The sequence below is a fragment of the Lolium perenne genome, chromosome 7 (assembly GCF_019359855.2).
Source record: "Lolium perenne isolate Kyuss_39 chromosome 7, Kyuss_2.0, whole genome shotgun sequence".
NCBI classification, from domain to species: Eukaryota; Viridiplantae; Streptophyta; class Magnoliopsida; order Poales; family Poaceae; genus Lolium; species Lolium perenne.
The window spans coordinates 34,808,045-34,824,440 of NC_067250.2; the positions used below are offsets into that span (position 1 = coordinate 34,808,045).

General features: G+C 42.0%; 3 protein-coding genes across 3 annotated transcripts; all 3 read right to left on the reverse strand.

Moving 5' to 3' along the window:
* Nucleotides 1-407: 407 nt before the first annotated feature.
* On the reverse strand, nt 408-3,347 carry LOC127316134 (uncharacterized). Its single transcript, XM_051346548.2, has one exon. It carries the CDS (start codon nt 3,345-3,347, stop codon nt 408-410), a length of 2,940 nt encoding a protein of 979 aa, XP_051202508.2.
* Nucleotides 3,348-8,848: 5,501 nt separating this feature from the next.
* LOC139833557 (uncharacterized) lies at nt 8,849-9,907 on the reverse strand. The gene has a single exon (XM_071823859.1). The coding sequence runs from the start codon at nt 9,905-9,907 to the stop codon at nt 8,849-8,851; it is 1,059 nt and encodes a 352-aa protein (XP_071679960.1).
* A 57-nt stretch (nt 9,908-9,964) lies between these two features.
* On the reverse strand, nt 9,965-13,744 carry LOC127317847 (uncharacterized). Its single transcript, XM_071823860.1, has 5 exons — nt 13,664-13,744; nt 12,657-12,990; nt 12,365-12,547; nt 12,038-12,282; nt 9,965-11,953 (listed from the first exon to the last, which is right to left on the reverse strand). The coding sequence occupies exons 1-5, from the start codon at nt 13,742-13,744 to the stop codon at nt 9,965-9,967; spliced, it is 2,832 nt and encodes a 943-aa protein (XP_071679961.1).
* Nucleotides 13,745-16,396: the final 2,652 nt, after the last annotated feature.

Consider the following 16,396-nt stretch of genomic DNA (forward strand, 5'->3'; position numbering starts at 1 on the left):
AGAGGTGTGACAACATCAGTAGCCTGGTTGCCTCCTTTAATTAAGACATTGATGGAAACATAATATAACTAATACAGTTATATGTATATTGCTATTCAGCTCTAGGTAAAATGTAATATTATAATAGCAAAGTATTGTTAGCATTACTCAGAGGTGCGACACATTTAAAGATCGCCAGATCAGTTTTGGACACTTGACTCTACAATTTTACAAGTACGCCATCACACTGATAAACGACATCAATATAAAGAGTTGAGCTCACATGGACATCATTCTTCTTTCATGCTTATATAGTCTCATATGATCAGAAACTGCAAGTAATAAAAAATGAAAAATGTTATGTCCAAAAGTAGATAGATAGATACAAAAGCATAGGTGCAAACAAATCATGGAAGCACGCACCTGCCTCATCCCTCCAACACATCTCTATAAACAATATTTTTGGTGCTTCTCCCGGATTTATCAACCTCCTTGTTCGGTTTGGCCAAAATTCGCGTCGTCTTCCTTGACACGCCCCTTGACAATGCAACATACAACTGACCATGGGAGAACACGGGCTCGGGAAGGTAAATACCGACGTTCGGGATGGTCTGACCCTGTGCCTTGTTAATGGTCATGGCAAAACTCAGGCGGATGGGGAACTGTTTTCTCTTAAGCTTGAAGGGAAGTGAGGTATCCTCCGAGGGCGACATAGGGATCCTTGGTATAAACACCCTCTTTCCAGCATGCTGACCACCAACAATCTCCGCGTCAATTGCATTATCCTGGAAGGCTCTGATCATGAGCCGTGTTCCATTGCACAAGCCATTATGAGGGTCTAGGTTACGTAGTAGAATGACCGGGCAGTTGACCTTTACCTTCAAGGTATGCGGGGGCAAGCCATTTGGTGTGATCGAGTTTAAAAAGTCAATCGTGTAATTATTCTGCAAGTCATCCTCGATTGAGTCGAAGCTATGGTATACCTTTTCCTCGCCTGGAAACCTAGAGATCATTTTGTCATTGAGGTCATCCACATGCTCATTCTTGGTTGAAAGAATTGCACGTGTGCTCATGTACTCCCTTGAGGTAGCATTGGCGTGCAGTGATGGGAAGACATCTTCGATGAGTTTGTTAATTGCTTTCCCATCCTCGGTATAGCCGATCACAATGTCATCTGGGAGACGCACATAGTCGTCGCCAATTGTATCTTCTGTTCCATTGCCGATCCTTAGGAGGTATTCGGAGAACCAAGGGTCAGTTTGTGCACGCATATTGAGTGTGAGGCGAATCTTGCGGATCTTATCCCACAGATAGGATTTAAGCAGTGTTGCATCGGTGATCTGTGCTCTTGTCCCTCTTGTCACAACGGGAAGGACCTGCCTAAAATCTCCACCAAAGACAACAACCTTCCCCCCAAATGGCAAAGGACATCCCATTATGTCCTGGAGTGATCTATCAAGCGTCTCAACTGCTTGACGCTTTGTCATAGCGACTTCGTCCCAAATTATCAAGGACGCTTGTTTAAGCAACTCCGCTGTACCACTCTGCTTTGTGAAACCACACATGCTGTAGTCAGTGAGCTTGATTGGAATTTTAAACCTGGAGTGTGCAGTTCGGCCTCCAGGCATTATTGACGCAGCTATACCTGATGTAGCAGTTGCAATTGCTATTAGGCCCATGTCACGCACCTTCGCAAGCAAAGCCTTGTACAAGTACGTCTTCCCAGTGCCTCCTGGACCATCAACAAAAAATATCTGGCCTTTTTGGTTCCTCACATGATCCAATATGTCATTGAAACCAGCTAGCTGCTCACTATTTAAACATTCAATTAGATCAAGATGTTCTTGGTCTGCGGTGACTTGTCTCTCCTCATATACCTCTCTATAATCAGCGTTAGAAGAACCATCTGTCTCAACCAGATCCGGAAGTCCATAGCTTTTAATATCCTTTCCCATAGATTGCACAAGATCCCTGATATCTCTAAGGACCATCTGCTCAAGTGCTGCCTCATTGGATTCATTGCGGCGGTAATCTTCAGACATCGATGCTAGATGTTTGTCCCACAGTTGTCGGATTTCTGTTGCCTCGCAGAATACCAGTATAGTTGCAAACAACCGTCTAAGAGCATAAGGCATCTGAAATGTGGCTGCCTCCGTCATGCAATCATCAATGGACTTGTCGTGCTCAATAAGGCCTAAGTGCTCACACGCCTCTCTGAAGGAACCACACGACTTGCCATTTATCGTTTTTAAGTCATCAAACGAAGTGGCACCTCGCACATGACTTAGGAGCACCCGCAAGTAGTACCTCTCTCCTTCTGCCGGGTGTGCATACACCAGTCGTCCGATCTGTGATCTCTTATTTTTTCTCTTCTGCCACTTCTTATCTCCGTCAATCCACCTATAGTGTTCTGGAAACTCTCTATAAAGCCATTTTCGTGCCTCCACATACTTATGGTTCATATCAAAGTACTCGGTAAGCATGGATTTAGAAGACGATGGTTTAGCAACAACATCTTCCAAATTATCACAGGCTTTAAAGGCAACAGTATGCATGTTCTCCAAATGAAGTTGGAGTTGCAGAACAGACGGACTAACACCAAACATGTGAAAACAGAAAATCCTATAAATAGCCTCTGGAGGAGATATATAGCGTGCATCCCTATACTGACGAATTTCATTGATGATTCCCCCGGCATTGATGACATCCTTCTCGAATGCAAATGATGTTCTATCATGTCCTTTGTAGATGTACTTGAACAAATACTTGACCGCCTTGATGCTCGAGCAAGCTTCAACATTAATGTGGCAGTTGTATCGCATGAGAAGAAAAGGGTTGTAAGGGACCACCCATCTATTGTCCAATTCTGCTCCTCTGATCTTAACTACACACCCGTCTTCCCTCCTTCTGTAGATGGGATATGAATCTTTTCCTTGTTGTGTATGGCTGCAAAATTGTCGAGGATAATGGAAACGACATTCTCCATCAATCATGCAAGGACAACTTTTCTTCAACGCACCACAAGGTCCATGCAACATGTGTTTGACTACCAGATCATGTAGAACAGGGAACTTCTCTTTGTCCGGTATCTCGGCAGATATCACCCGATCATAGTCATCTGGGTTTTTTAACTTGCTATCTGATTTCATAATAAGAAGGATATGCTCATGCGGCAGACCTCTTTTCTGAAACTCAGTCACATGTACATAAGCTGTGACTGCTCCAAAATGCTTACCCTTGGTCAACAAATTCATCATATCTCGCTGCTTAGCCTTGTAAACTCTTGCCACCAGATCTGGACGATCTTGTGGCAGCTGACCAGGCAATAGTTTCTCTGTTATTTCCTCCCAATACGGGTTGCAAGTCATGGTGATAAAATAATCCGGTTTACCCCAACGTTGGACTATAGCCATAGCATCAAGGAACCTCCTCTGCATGTCTCTGTCACCGCCTGGAAAACTTCGTGGGAGCACAATTCTTTTGCCAATCCGATCCCCACGTGCCTCGCCAAAGATCAATGGTGTCAACAAGACCCTGTACAATAGAAAAACTCACAAATTGGGACATTTTGTATTTCTGAAAGCTTGATAATAATACCGTTCATATATGCATGTTATTACCTGGTAGAGGTCAGCTCGTATAGTCTTTTGATTGCTCGGCTTCGAGTACCAGTCAAGCCTCATAGTTTCTATCTTGATGTACATATCAACAGCCCATTGTTGGAAGAGGCGCCCCCCGAACAAGATGATGTTAAAGAGTCCCTTCCGGATTTGCAACTTGAAACAGTAGTACTCCCTCGCGCTAACGAATTTACTGGACTGTGCTAGGTCGATAAGATCCTCATATTGGTTGCCGTTGATATCATCTACAAATTCAAATGGTTACAAAACAGAATAAGTTGGGTTGATATTTGTTAAATGATTTAAAATTATCAATGATGATCATGCCTGTTGGATCAGGGAGCATGTTCTTCATCTTGTCCAGTGCATCGGTACCATGTTCTTCATCTTGTCCAGGTAAATCATTAGTATGGTTTTCATCTCGTCTAGGTAAATCACCGGCTTGGTCTTCATCTTGTCTGGGTAAATCACTTGATTGGACTTCTTGTCTTTGTGTTAAAGTACCAAGCTGGAGCTGAAATAAAGTAATTTGTCAATTATAATCACATGAGGAAAAGCATATTAGCTTGTAAGTATTATCAAAGAATAGTAAGTAAAAAAATCGGTGCGTTATACGAACACACCTGTTGCTACATCGTAATTGTCCGCTAAATCCTGAGGGGGCTCAAGATATGGCATCTTACGATTCCAACCGGTCTCCCCACCCGGAAAAAACAATGGATATGCCAAGGGATCATAGCACCCATAGTAAGCTCTAATATACAAGGGATCACCTCCTTTTGCATGCACGACAACACTCCTATCGAAGCAGTTCATCGGGTCGTTTCCTTCAACCCATATAGCAGCCACTTCAGATGCCGTGGGGGCATTGTACCGACGCTGGTCCAGGGTTATATTTGTGTTGAGCTCAATCTTGTACTCATCTAGATTCGAAAATGACCCAACACTCTTGAAAGTCTGCACATAAGGATTGTTCTCAAGTATTTTCAGAATTTTCCGAATGAGATCTACATTAAGATCAGGAGACCTCTGGACCCTATGAGACAAGGATTCATCGCTATCATAAATATAAAGCTGCAAATGTCGTGGCCCATTATCACCAGGTACCAGATCATCCATTTTATAGTACAATATGCCATGTGCCCGAAATGTATAGTTGCCGATTCCTTTCGCAGTGCTAACTTGGCGGTCAAGTGTAACCCCAAGACTCGTAAATGAGAAGTGGGAGTTGAAATAGCGAATATTCTTTCTGAAATATTTAGCATCCTCATCTTCACGACTTGTCCACAACCGTTTCAACTCCTCCGGAACAGCCGGAATGAACACACCGACTCTTCCTTTTCTACTGACAAAATACGGGCCCCTCGAACTCAAACCGTATTGCTCCACAGTGGTCGCAGTCTTTTGCCTTTTTGAGGACATGGTGTTTTTTTGGTAAGTTTTGGTAGATGGCATCAGCAATATTATTATTTATTGGCACTCCTTCAGTAGTATGTCGTTCTACATGGTACGTTTCGTATTCAACACCTAGAAATTGCAATATATGAACACTTGATTAAAAATATTAGTAATAAATTTGGAAATGATAAGAGTGCTATTTTTGAAAAGATAGAAGGTAGAAATGTTCTTACGTTGTCCACTTTGGATATTCTTGCTTCCTCGTCAAGCTCATCGTCTGCAGCTTCACCATGGTGTACTTGCGTTTCGGCATCCATGTAGGCAAGATTTTGATTGAGTCATAGATGAAGATATAAAAAATAGAAACAATAGTTGTGAATTTCTGTACCTTCAAACTGTGGTTCTTGATCAACGAGGCTCAAATAAACCGTATGAATCGTCTAATTGGTCATTTTCTTCTATGCAAAAATAATTAAAGCTGTAAGAAATGGAAAGCTATAATAGTCTAGATATACAATGCACTTATGTTGTATGCACTATACCTGGAGACGTCGCAGCAGTACACTTTGATGGTGTAGTGCTTCTCCTCCTAACATTATAATCTCGTCTTTTTTTTAGGAGAGCATCCATTTGATCGGGACTCATTGAAGTGTATCGGCCTCTCTCTCGCATCCTTTTTGTTTCTGCAGCAGTTTTCTTAGGAGAATCTTGAAGTACGAATCTCCCAGGTGATTGTTGATCTGTTGAGAAGTTAGGAAACATGGAATAAATATGTACTGGGTATGGATAGGAAAAATATAAACCATATAAAGTGTTTACCTGGGCTGGCACATCCAGATTGAAAGCTTGGTAGCAAGTTCCGGACAAAATTATCACTTTGAATAGCACTCACATTGGACCGGGTGTTGATGTTTATGGTGTTAGGTGCGACAGGAGAATAATGCATTGACCCATTTAAATGTGCATAGTTTCTCCCTATAATATTTTCATGTGAGTATCGCTCAGTAATACAATTCATGGGTCGTTTTCCTAGATAAGCTCGAGATGATTGCACAGTTGGCTTGGGAGTTCCAGTCAAATTTGTTACAGTGCCTAGTAATGATAAGAACAAAAACCATATTATTGCCTTGAAAAAATGGATAATATTTATAGGAGAAACACTGTTGAAGTAAAAGGATGACAAATGTCTTCTTAAGCCAATATCATATCCTGATTGTACCCTGTTTATATCTTGATAGAGGAGTTGCAATAACATCTGCGAATGGCCACACATAGAACATTTAAAACAGTGTTGAAATGAAAGGACGAAAGTGCATATATGTTTTCATAGGTGAGACAAAATATGTAATGTGACTATGTATGTGGGTACCGTGCGTGAGATTGGACTGCTGCGCGGTAGTAATTGTAACATCCCTTATAGTGCTCACAGTGGGGTCTTCAGGTTTGGAAACAACTACAGATTGTGGATAAAAAACATAAATACCGCACGGTAAATTTGGTAGATTAAGACATTTGTAATACCAGATTACCAGGTGGCCTATTTTTTATGGACTGTGCAAGATCACGTTTTCGTTGTCGTGCTTCACGCTGTTTGAGTAGGTACTGCGCTCTTTGTTGTTCAGTCATTCGTCCATACCATCCTTGACCCCTCTGTTTTTTTGGAGCAGGTTGATCAACCTGTGAAGTATCTCCGGCACCTGTGGGCGTTGCAACTTCGTTGGTGGTCTGGCCTGTTTGTTTCAGCATATCAACAATAAGCCGAAGTGAAGATCCGACGGATAATGTAAGCCCGTAAGAATACCTGATGGCGATGTGTTTGTTATATCTTGAAATGGGGAGACTCTTCCCCTCTGTTTTTTTGGAGCAGGTTGATGAACCTGTGAAGTATCTCCGGCACCTGTGGGCGTTGCAACTTCATTGGTGGTCTGGCCTGTTTCAGCATGTGAACAGTTAGCCGAACTGAAGATACGGTAGATAATGTAAGCCCATAAGAATACCTGATGGCGATGTATTCGTTATGTCTTGAAATGGGGAGCGTTTTCACCGGGGAAAGGCTGAACCATTTGATTGATGAGCCATCTGGTAAGAGCAAAGAATGCAATGACAAGATCATGAAAGTTTGTCTATTTCAGCCCATGAAAGTTTGTCTATTGTTTGATCTGATGCAGAATTGTGACATAACAACTCCTCGAATTAGAAATACCTAAAATTTCATCTTGCATAATCAATTTATTTACTATTCAGAAGGTCTCACCTTGCAGGCCTGTAAATCGCTTGGTGTAGTTGAAGAAGATACTCTCGTCCGAGGTTGAGGTGATACTCGCGGACTGGCGGTGGTGGTGAATTGCTGGTAGCACGTCGGACGTGCGATGTCGTGGGTGTTGGCGGTTGCGACTGCGACGACAGTTCACAACGGAGACGGCATGGGGGTGCTGGCGCAATGGTCGTAGTCGTAGATGGCGGCGACGGAGCACAGCGGAGGCGAGCACGGACGTCCCAGGCACTATCAGAGATGGTGGCGTTGCAATCGCAGAATTTGTTTCGTGACATGGAATGTAATCGCGAAATTGATGCAGTATTTCATAAATTATGGGCATGCAATCGAATTATTTTAGTGACATGGAATGCAATCGCGAAATTGATGCAGTATTTCGTAAATTACGCATGCATTCAATCGCGGAATTATTTTAGTGATATGGAATGCAATCGTGAGTGTAAATAAGGGAGTTATTTTGTGATGATGGCGTGTGAATTGGGTAGTTGGTGCTGGCGTTGTGCAATGTCATTGGAGTCATGTGTGCCGTTAGATTAGCTGGAATAGAAGGCTGAACCATTTGCACTGCTTTTTTTCCCCTTTCCAAGTGCACAGTATATGTTACTCATAGATAGCCATGATTGAGGCATTGAGCGATGACATGTGAAACAAGCTAAGGGCAGCAAACTGTACTTTTGATTTAGTAAATTATCACCTACAGAGTAGGAGGTTGCAGCTGATGTAAAACTCAAAGATCAATATGCTTGTGTTGCAAACTGAAAAATCATCCATTTGGTTCATGAACTCAAACCAGTGAAGTTAAAAGATCATAAGTATTACAAAATTTTACAGGATTAATTCCATCATCCTATAAAATTAATTGCTACCAAAGATCAGAAATTTCAGAACATGATACTCTAGCTTACAATAGAAATTTTTATACATGGGCATAAGGACATTCTGTCAGCTGCTATCTGCAACCTGTGATATTCCTAGTGTTATTCTTGTTGACAAGAAATTCAGCATCGTCTTTGAGCAGATCACGAAACCTGTAGGTGCCCCAACTGAAATTCAGCATAGAGTTTCGGTAGTAGCGGTCACAAGTTATCTGTTGGGCTGGGGCAAAGACATGATTTGTTCGATCCCTGCAATAGTATCCTTAGTAAATTAGAATTTATCTAAACCAATGTAGAGGTGTGACAACATCAGTAGCCTGGTTGCCTCCTTTAATTAAGACATTGATGGAAACATAATATAACTAATACAGTTATATGTATATTGCTATTCAGCTCTAGGTAAAATGTAATATTATAATAGCAAAGTATTGTTAGCATTACTCAGAGGCGCGACACATTTAAAGATCGCCAGATCAGTTTTGGACACTTGACTCTACAATTTTACAAGTACGCCATCACACTGATAAACGACATCAATATAAAGAGTTGAGCTCACATGGACATCATTCTTCTTTCATGCTTATATAGTCTCATATGATCAGAAACTGCAAGTAATAAAAAATGAAAAATGTTATGTCCAAAAGTAGATAGATAGATACAAAAGCATAGGTGCAAACAAATCATGGAAGCACGCACCTGCCTCATCCCTCCAACACATCTCTATAAACAATATTTTTGGTGCTTCTCCCGGATTTATCAACCTCCTTGTTCGGTTTGGCCAAAATTCGCGTCGTCTTCCTTGACACGCCCCTTGACAATGCAACATACAACTGACCATGGGAGAACACGGGCTCGGGAAGGTAAATACCGACGTTCGGGATGGTCTGACCCTGTGCCTTGTTAATGGTCATGGCAAAACTCAGGCGGATGGGGAACTGTTTTCTCTTAAGCTTGAAGGGAAGTAAGGTATCCTCCGAGGGCGACATAGGGATCCTTGGTATAAACACCCTCTTTCCAGCATGCTGACCACCAACAATCTCCGCGTCAATTGCATTATCCTGGAAGGCTCTGATCATGAGCCGTGTTCCATTGCACAAGCCATTATGAGGGTCTAGGTTACGTAGTAGAATGACCGGGCAGTTGACCTTTACCTTCAAGGTATGCGGGGGCAAGCCATTTGGTGTGATCGAGTTTAAAAAGTCAATCGTGTAATTATTCTGCAAGTCATCCTCGATTGAGTCGAAGCTATGGTATACCTTTTCCTCGCCTGGAAACCTAGAGATCATTTTGTCATTGAGGTCATCCACATGCTCATTCTTGGTTGAAAGAATTGCACGTGTGCTCATGTACTCCCTTGAGGTAGCATTGGCGTGCAGTGATGGGAAGACATCTTCGATGAGTTTGTTAATTGCTTTCCCATCCTCGGTATAGCCGATCACAATGTCATCTGGGAGACGCACATAGTCGTCGCCAATTGTATCTTCTGTTCCATTGCCGATCCTTAGGAGGTATTCGGAGAACCAAGGGTCAGTTTGTGCACGCATATTGAGTGTGAGGCGAATCTTGCGGATCTTATCCCACAGATAGGATTTAAGCAGTGTTGCATCGGTGATCTGTGCTCTTGTCCCTCTTGTCACAACGGGAAGGACCTGCCTAAAATCTCCACCAAAGACAACAACCTTCCCCCCAAATGGCAAAGGACATCCCATTATGTCCTGGAGTGATCTATCAAGCGTCTCAACTGCTTGACGCTTTGTCATAGCGACTTCGTCCCAAATTATCAAGGACGCTTGTTTAAGCAACTCCGCTGTACCACTCTACTTTGTGAAACCACACATGCTGTAGTCAGTGAGCTTGATTGGAATTTTAAACCTGGAGTGTGCAGTTCGGCCTCCAGGCATTATTGACGCAGCTATACCTGATGTAGCAGTTGCAATTGCTATTAGGCCCATGTCACGCACCTTCGCAAGCAAAGCCTTGTACAAGTACGTCTTCCCAGTGCCTCCTGGACCATCAACAAAAAATATCTGGCCTTTTTGGTTCCTCACATGATCCAATATGTCATTGAAACCAGCTAGCTGCTCACTATTTAAACATTCAATTAGATCAAGATGTTCTTGGTCTGCGGTGACTTGTCTCTCCTCATATACCTCTCTATAATCAGCGTTAGAAGAACCATCTGTCTCAACCAGATCCGGAAGTCCATAGCTTTTAATATCCTTTCCCATAGATTGCACAAGATCCCTGATATCTCTAAGGACCATCTGCTCAAGTGCTGCCTCATTGGATTCATTGCGGCGGTAATCTTCAGACATCGATGCTAGATGTTTGTCCCACAGTTGTCGGATTTCTGTTGCCTCGCAGAATACCAGTATAGTTGCAAACAACCGTCTAAGAGCATAAGGCATCTGAAATGTGGCTGCCTCCGTCATGCAATCATCAATGGACTTGTCGTGCTCAATAAGGCCTAAGTGCTCACACGCCTCTCTGAAGGAACCACACAGCTTGCCATTTACTGTTTTTAAGTCATCAAACGAAGTGGCACCTCGCACATGACTTAGGAGCACCCGCAAGTAGTACCTCTCTCCTTCTGCCGGGTGTGCATACACCAGTCGTCCGATCTGTGATCTCTTATTTTTTCTCTTCTGCCACTTCTTATCTCCGTCAATCCACCTATAGTGTTCTGGAAACTCTCTATAAAGCCATTTTCGTGCCTCCACATACTTATGGTTCATATCAAAGTACTCGGTAAGCATGGATTTAGAAGACGATGGTTTAGCAACAACATCTTCCAAATTATCACATGCTTTAAAGGCAACAGTATGCATGTTCTCCAAATGAAGTTGGAGTTGTAGAACAGACGGACTAACACCAAACATGTGAAAACAGAAAATCCTATAAATAGCCTCTGGAGGAGATATATAGCGTGCATCCCTATACTGACGAATTTCATTGATGATTCCCCCGGCATTGATGACATCCTTCTCGAATGCAAATGATGTTCTATCATGTCCTTTGTAGATGTACTTGAACAAATACTTGACCGCCTTGATGCTCGAGCAAGCTTCAACATTAATGTGGCAGTTGTATCGCATGAGAAGAAAAGGGTTGTAAGGGACCACCCATCTATTGTCCAATTCTGCTCCTCTGATCTTAACTACACACCCGTCTTCCCTCCTTCTGTAGATGGGATATGAATCTTTTCCTTGTTGTGTATGGCTGCAAAATTGTCGAGGATAATGGAAACGACATTCTCCATCAATCATGCAAGGACAACTTTTCTTCAACGCACCACAAGGTCCATGCAACATGTGTTTGACTACCAGATCATGTAGAACAGGGAACTTCTCTTTGTCCGGTATCTCGGCAGATATCACCCGATCATAGTCATCTGGGTTTTTTAACTTGCTATCTGATTTCATAATAAGAAGGATATGCTCATGCGGCAGACCTCTTTTCTGAAACTCAGTCACATGTACATAAGCTGCGACTGCTCCAAAATGCTTACCCTTGGTCAACAAATTCATCATATCTCGCTGCTTAGCCTTGTAAACTCTTGCCACCAGATCTGGACGATCTTGTGGCAGCTGACCGGGCAATAGTTTCTCTGTTATTTCCTCCCAATACGGGTTGCAAGTCATGGTGATAAAATAATCCGGTTTACCCCAACGTTGGACTATAGCCATAGCATCAAGGAACCTCCTCTGCATGTCTCTGTCACCGCCTGGAAAACTTCGTGGGAGCACAATTCTTTTGCCAATCCGATCCCCACGTGCCTCGCCAGCATCAATGGTGTCAACAAGACCCTGTACAATAGAAAAAACTCACAAATTGGGACATTTTGTATTTCTGAAACAGTAATAATACCGTTCATATATGCATGTTATTACCTGGTAGAGGTCAGCTCGTATAGTCTTTTGATTGCTCGGCTTCGAGTACCAGTCAAGCCTCATAGTTTCTATCTTGATGTACATATCAACAGCCCATTGTTGGAAGAGGCGCCCCCCGAACAAGATGATGTTAAAGAGTCCCTTCCGGATTTGCAACTTGAAACAGTAGTACTCCCTCGCGCTAACGAATTTACTGGACTGTGCTAGGTCGATAAGATCCTCATATTGGTTGCCGTTGATATCATCTACAAATTCAAATGGTTACAAAACAGAATAAGTTGGGTTGATATTTGTTAAATGATTTAAAATTATCAATGATGATCATGCCTGTTGGATCAGGAGCATGTTCTTCATCTTGTCCAGGTGCATCAGTACCATGTTCTTCATCTTGTCCAGGTAAATCATTAGTATGGTTTTCATCTCGTCTAGGTAAATCACCGGCTTGGTCTTCATCTTGTCTGGGTAAATCACTTGATTGGACTTCTTGTGCTGTGTTCGTACCAACTGGAGCTGAAATAAAGTAATTTGTTAATTATAATGTCATGAGGAAAAGCATATTAGCTTGTAAGTATTATCAAAGAATAGTAAGTAAAAAAATCGGTGCGTTATACGAACACACCTGTTGCTACATCAGAATTGTCCGCTAAATCCTGAGGGGGCTCAAGATATGGCATCTTACGATTCCAACCGGTCTCCCCACCCGGAAAAAACAATGGATATGCCAAGGGATCATAGCACCCATAGTAAGCTCTAATATACAAGGGATCACCTCCTTTTGCATGCACGACAACACTCCTATCGAAGCAGTTCATCGGGTCGTTTCCTTCAACCCATATAGCAGCCACTTCAGATGCCGTGGGGGCATTGTACCGACGCTGGTCCAGGGTTATATTTGTGTTGAGCTCAATCTTGTACTCATCTAGATTCGAAAATGACCCAACACTCTTGAAAGTCTGCACATAAGGATTGTTCTCAAGTATTTTCAGAATTTTCCGAATGAGATCTACATTAAGATCAGGAGACCTCTGGACCCTATGAGACAAGGATTCATCGCTATCATAAATATAAAGCTGCAAATGTCGTGGCCCATTATCACCAGGTACCAGATCATCCATTTTATAGTACAATATGCCATGTGCCCGAAATGTATAGTTGCCGGTTCCTTTCGCAGTGCTAACTTGGCGGTCAAGTGTAACCCCAAGACTCGTAAATGAGAAGTGGGAGTTGAAATAGCGAATATTCTTTCTGAAATATTTAGCATCCTCATCTTCCTGACTTGTCCACAACCGTTTCAACTCCTCTGGAACAGCCGGAATGAACACACCGACTCTTCCTTTTCTACAGCAAAATGCAGGCCCCTCGAACTCAAACCGTATTGCTCCACAGTGGTCGCAGTCTTTTGCCTTTTTGAGGACATGGTGTTTTTTTGGTAAGTTTTGGTAGATGGCATCAGCAATATTATTATTTATTGGCACTCCTTCAGTAGTATGTCGTTCTACATGGTACGTTTCGTATTCAACACCTAGAAATTGCAATATATGAACACTTGATTAAAAATATTAGTAATAAATTTGGAAATGATAAGAGTGCTATTTTTGAAAAGATAGAAGGTAGAAATGTTCTTACGTTGTCCACTGGATATTCTTGCTTCCTCGTCAAGCTCATCGTCTGCAGCTTCACCATGGTGTACTGCGTTTCGGCATCCATGTAGGCAAGATTTTGATTGAGTCATAGATGAAGATATAAAAAATAGAAACAATAGTTGTGAATTTCTGTACCTTCAAACTGTGGTTCTTGATCAACAGGCTCAAATAAACCGTATGAATCGTCTAATTGGTCATTTTCTTCTATGCAAAAAAATAATTAAACTGTAAGAAATGGAAAGCTATAATAGTCTAGATATACAATGCACTTATGTTGTATGCACTATACCTGGAGACGTCGCAGCAGTACACTTTGATGGTGTAGTGCTTCTCCTCCTAACATTATAATCTCGTCTTTTTTTTAGGAGAGCATCCATTTGATCGGGACTCATTGAAGTGTATCGGCCTCTCTCTCGCATCCTTTTTGTTTCTGCAGCAGTTTTCTTAGGAGAATCTTGAAGTACGAATCTCCCAGGTGATTGTTGATCTGTTGAGAAGTTAGGAAACATGGAATAAATATGTACTGGGTATGGATAGGAAAAATATAAACCATATAAAGTGTTTACCTGGGCTGGCACATCCAGATTGAAAGCTTGGTAGCAAGTTCCGGACAAAATTATCACTTTGAATAGCACTCACATTGGACCGGGTGTTGATGTTTATGGTGTTAGGTGCGACAGGAGAATAATGCATTGACCCATTTAAATGTGCATAGTTTCTCCCTATAATATTTTCATGTGAGTATCGCTCAGTAATACAATTCATGGGTCGTTTTCCTAGATAAGCTCGAGATGATTGCACAGTTGGCTTGGGAGTTCCAGTCAAATTTGTTACAGTGCCTAGTAATGATAAGAACAAAAACCATATTATTGCCTTGAAAAAATGGATAATATTTATAGGAGAAACATTGTTGAAGTAAAAGGATGACAAATGTCTTCTTAAGCCAATATCATATGGTAAATACTACATATCAGAGTCCGATAGGAAACAAATGGCCGGACCTCTCCGATGCCATCCATCTCCTTTTGATCAAAGGGTTTGGTTTTGCGTCAATTTTTCCACATTAACTCCATATGTTTCCTAACCTGAGTTCCCGAAATTTCCGCCTCCTCTCCCCAAATCGCTCCCCAAAAACGATCCAGTCGATCTGCCCTGCCCAGCAACCTCCTCGTCGTTGCTCTGCTCTCGCCGCCGCCCTGCTCTCGCCACCGTCCCATCTTCCTTATTCTCCCCACCTCTCGTCATCACCCTGCCGCTTCTTCCCCACCCAGGCCAACACATCCTCCGGCACTGGGTTCGTCTCGAGTTCCTGCATGCACGCATGAAATCCACCATGAAGAGAGGTCATTGTGGCATCAGTGGCCAGCTGCTTGGTGCGTTAGGCCTCAGTAGTTGCTCAACCAAGCTGGCAAGGCCAATCCAGCCAAAGCTGTGTACGTAGGCTCTGCTTCCACCACTCATAATCACCGTCTGAATCCCCTCAACAACTACAGAATCCAGGGAGAAGGTAATAGTAACTAACATAGGTCACCGTGTGTGCCTATTTCTGTTTTTTCTGAACACTGAATTGCCGCAATCCTCTACTATCTCAGTTTGTGAAATCAAATTTACCAGCCGATTCATATCTTCTGGCTAGGTTTTTATATCTATGTATTGTAACATCAGCAATAAATTTACCGCTTCCATATAGTGTTTGTTATGCTGCCTGGGAGTGATTTTCATGCTTCATGTCGACTATGCTTGCAAAAAATTATACAATGATGATGATGATGAAGTTGACCCACATATAAACTAGAGGCAACCCATGTTATATTCTGCTTCTCAAATCTGTATGCTCTGAATTGATTTTGTTATGTTGTGTATGAATTTGATGCTTCTCTATTGATATAGACTAACCTCTTGCTATGTAATGCACATGAAAAGAGCGTATGAAATTTCTATGCTTCTATAAAGATGATTTATGTTTAGCACTAATCGCTTTCGCTTGAAAATATCCATGCTTCATATTACATTATTAATTTTTCTTTGCTCCTGAAATTTTCCTGCATATAACCATGCTTCATTCCTTTTTGACTTTTAGTACTAATTATTTTGAGTGCAATTTTTAATTTATATATTTCCCTCGTGCTACTAGTTGGGTTTCAAGCTTCGAAGCTTCTACATGATATTTTTTATGTTGATATAGCATAAAATTGATGCTTCCAAAGTATGTATGTGTTTTTTTCCTGAAAGTTTGCATAAAAAGAACCATGCTTTTGTAACTTTTTTCCATTTCTTATTGAAAATTTCAGTAGCATTTAAAAAAAACATTTATCATATTACAATTTTTTCATATATGCTGCTCATGATTCAAGTCTAACACATTGCATATTATCTTTTTTTCCCAATGACTGTAATTGGTCAACTACAACAACGTTGACAATGGGCCCATCGAGGTCGAAATTATGTTGGGTCTCCTATTTGAAGCACCATTGCTGGGAAAAGTGAATTCACGCCATCGGAAGCATGCCTGCACTTCTCCTAGTACCTTGGAGTCCTTCACTAGCAGGTGTAGGCACTCTAGGAGGTGGGCAGGGTTACCATCGGTGGCATGAGGTCATTGTTGAAGGTCATCTGTAGGACACGTATGTTCCTCGTCAATGGGCATGCGCCATTGCCATGAGAGGTGGACCGACGACATTGTGTTAGACATGCAAAAACAATGCGGCCGATTCTT

Coding starts and splice junctions, on each gene's coding strand:
- LOC127316134 (XM_051346548.2), bottom strand. CDS start 3,347: ATGACTTGCAACCCGTATTGGGAGGAAATAACAGAGAAACTATTGCCT.
- LOC139833557 (XM_071823859.1), bottom strand. CDS start 9,907: ATGACAAAGCGTCAAGCAGTTGAGACGCTTGATAGATCACTCCAGGAC.
- LOC127317847 (XM_071823860.1), bottom strand. CDS start 13,744: ATGGATGCCGAAACGCAGTACACCATGGTGAAGCTGCAGACGATGAGC. Junction 12,548..12,656: donor CAATTCTGATGTAGCAACAG/GTGTGTTCGTAT, acceptor ACTTTATTTCAG/CTCCAGTTGGTACGAACACA. Junction 12,283..12,364: donor ACATGCTCCTGATCCAACAG/GCATGATCATCA, acceptor TTGAATTTGTAG/ATGATATCAACGGCAACCAA.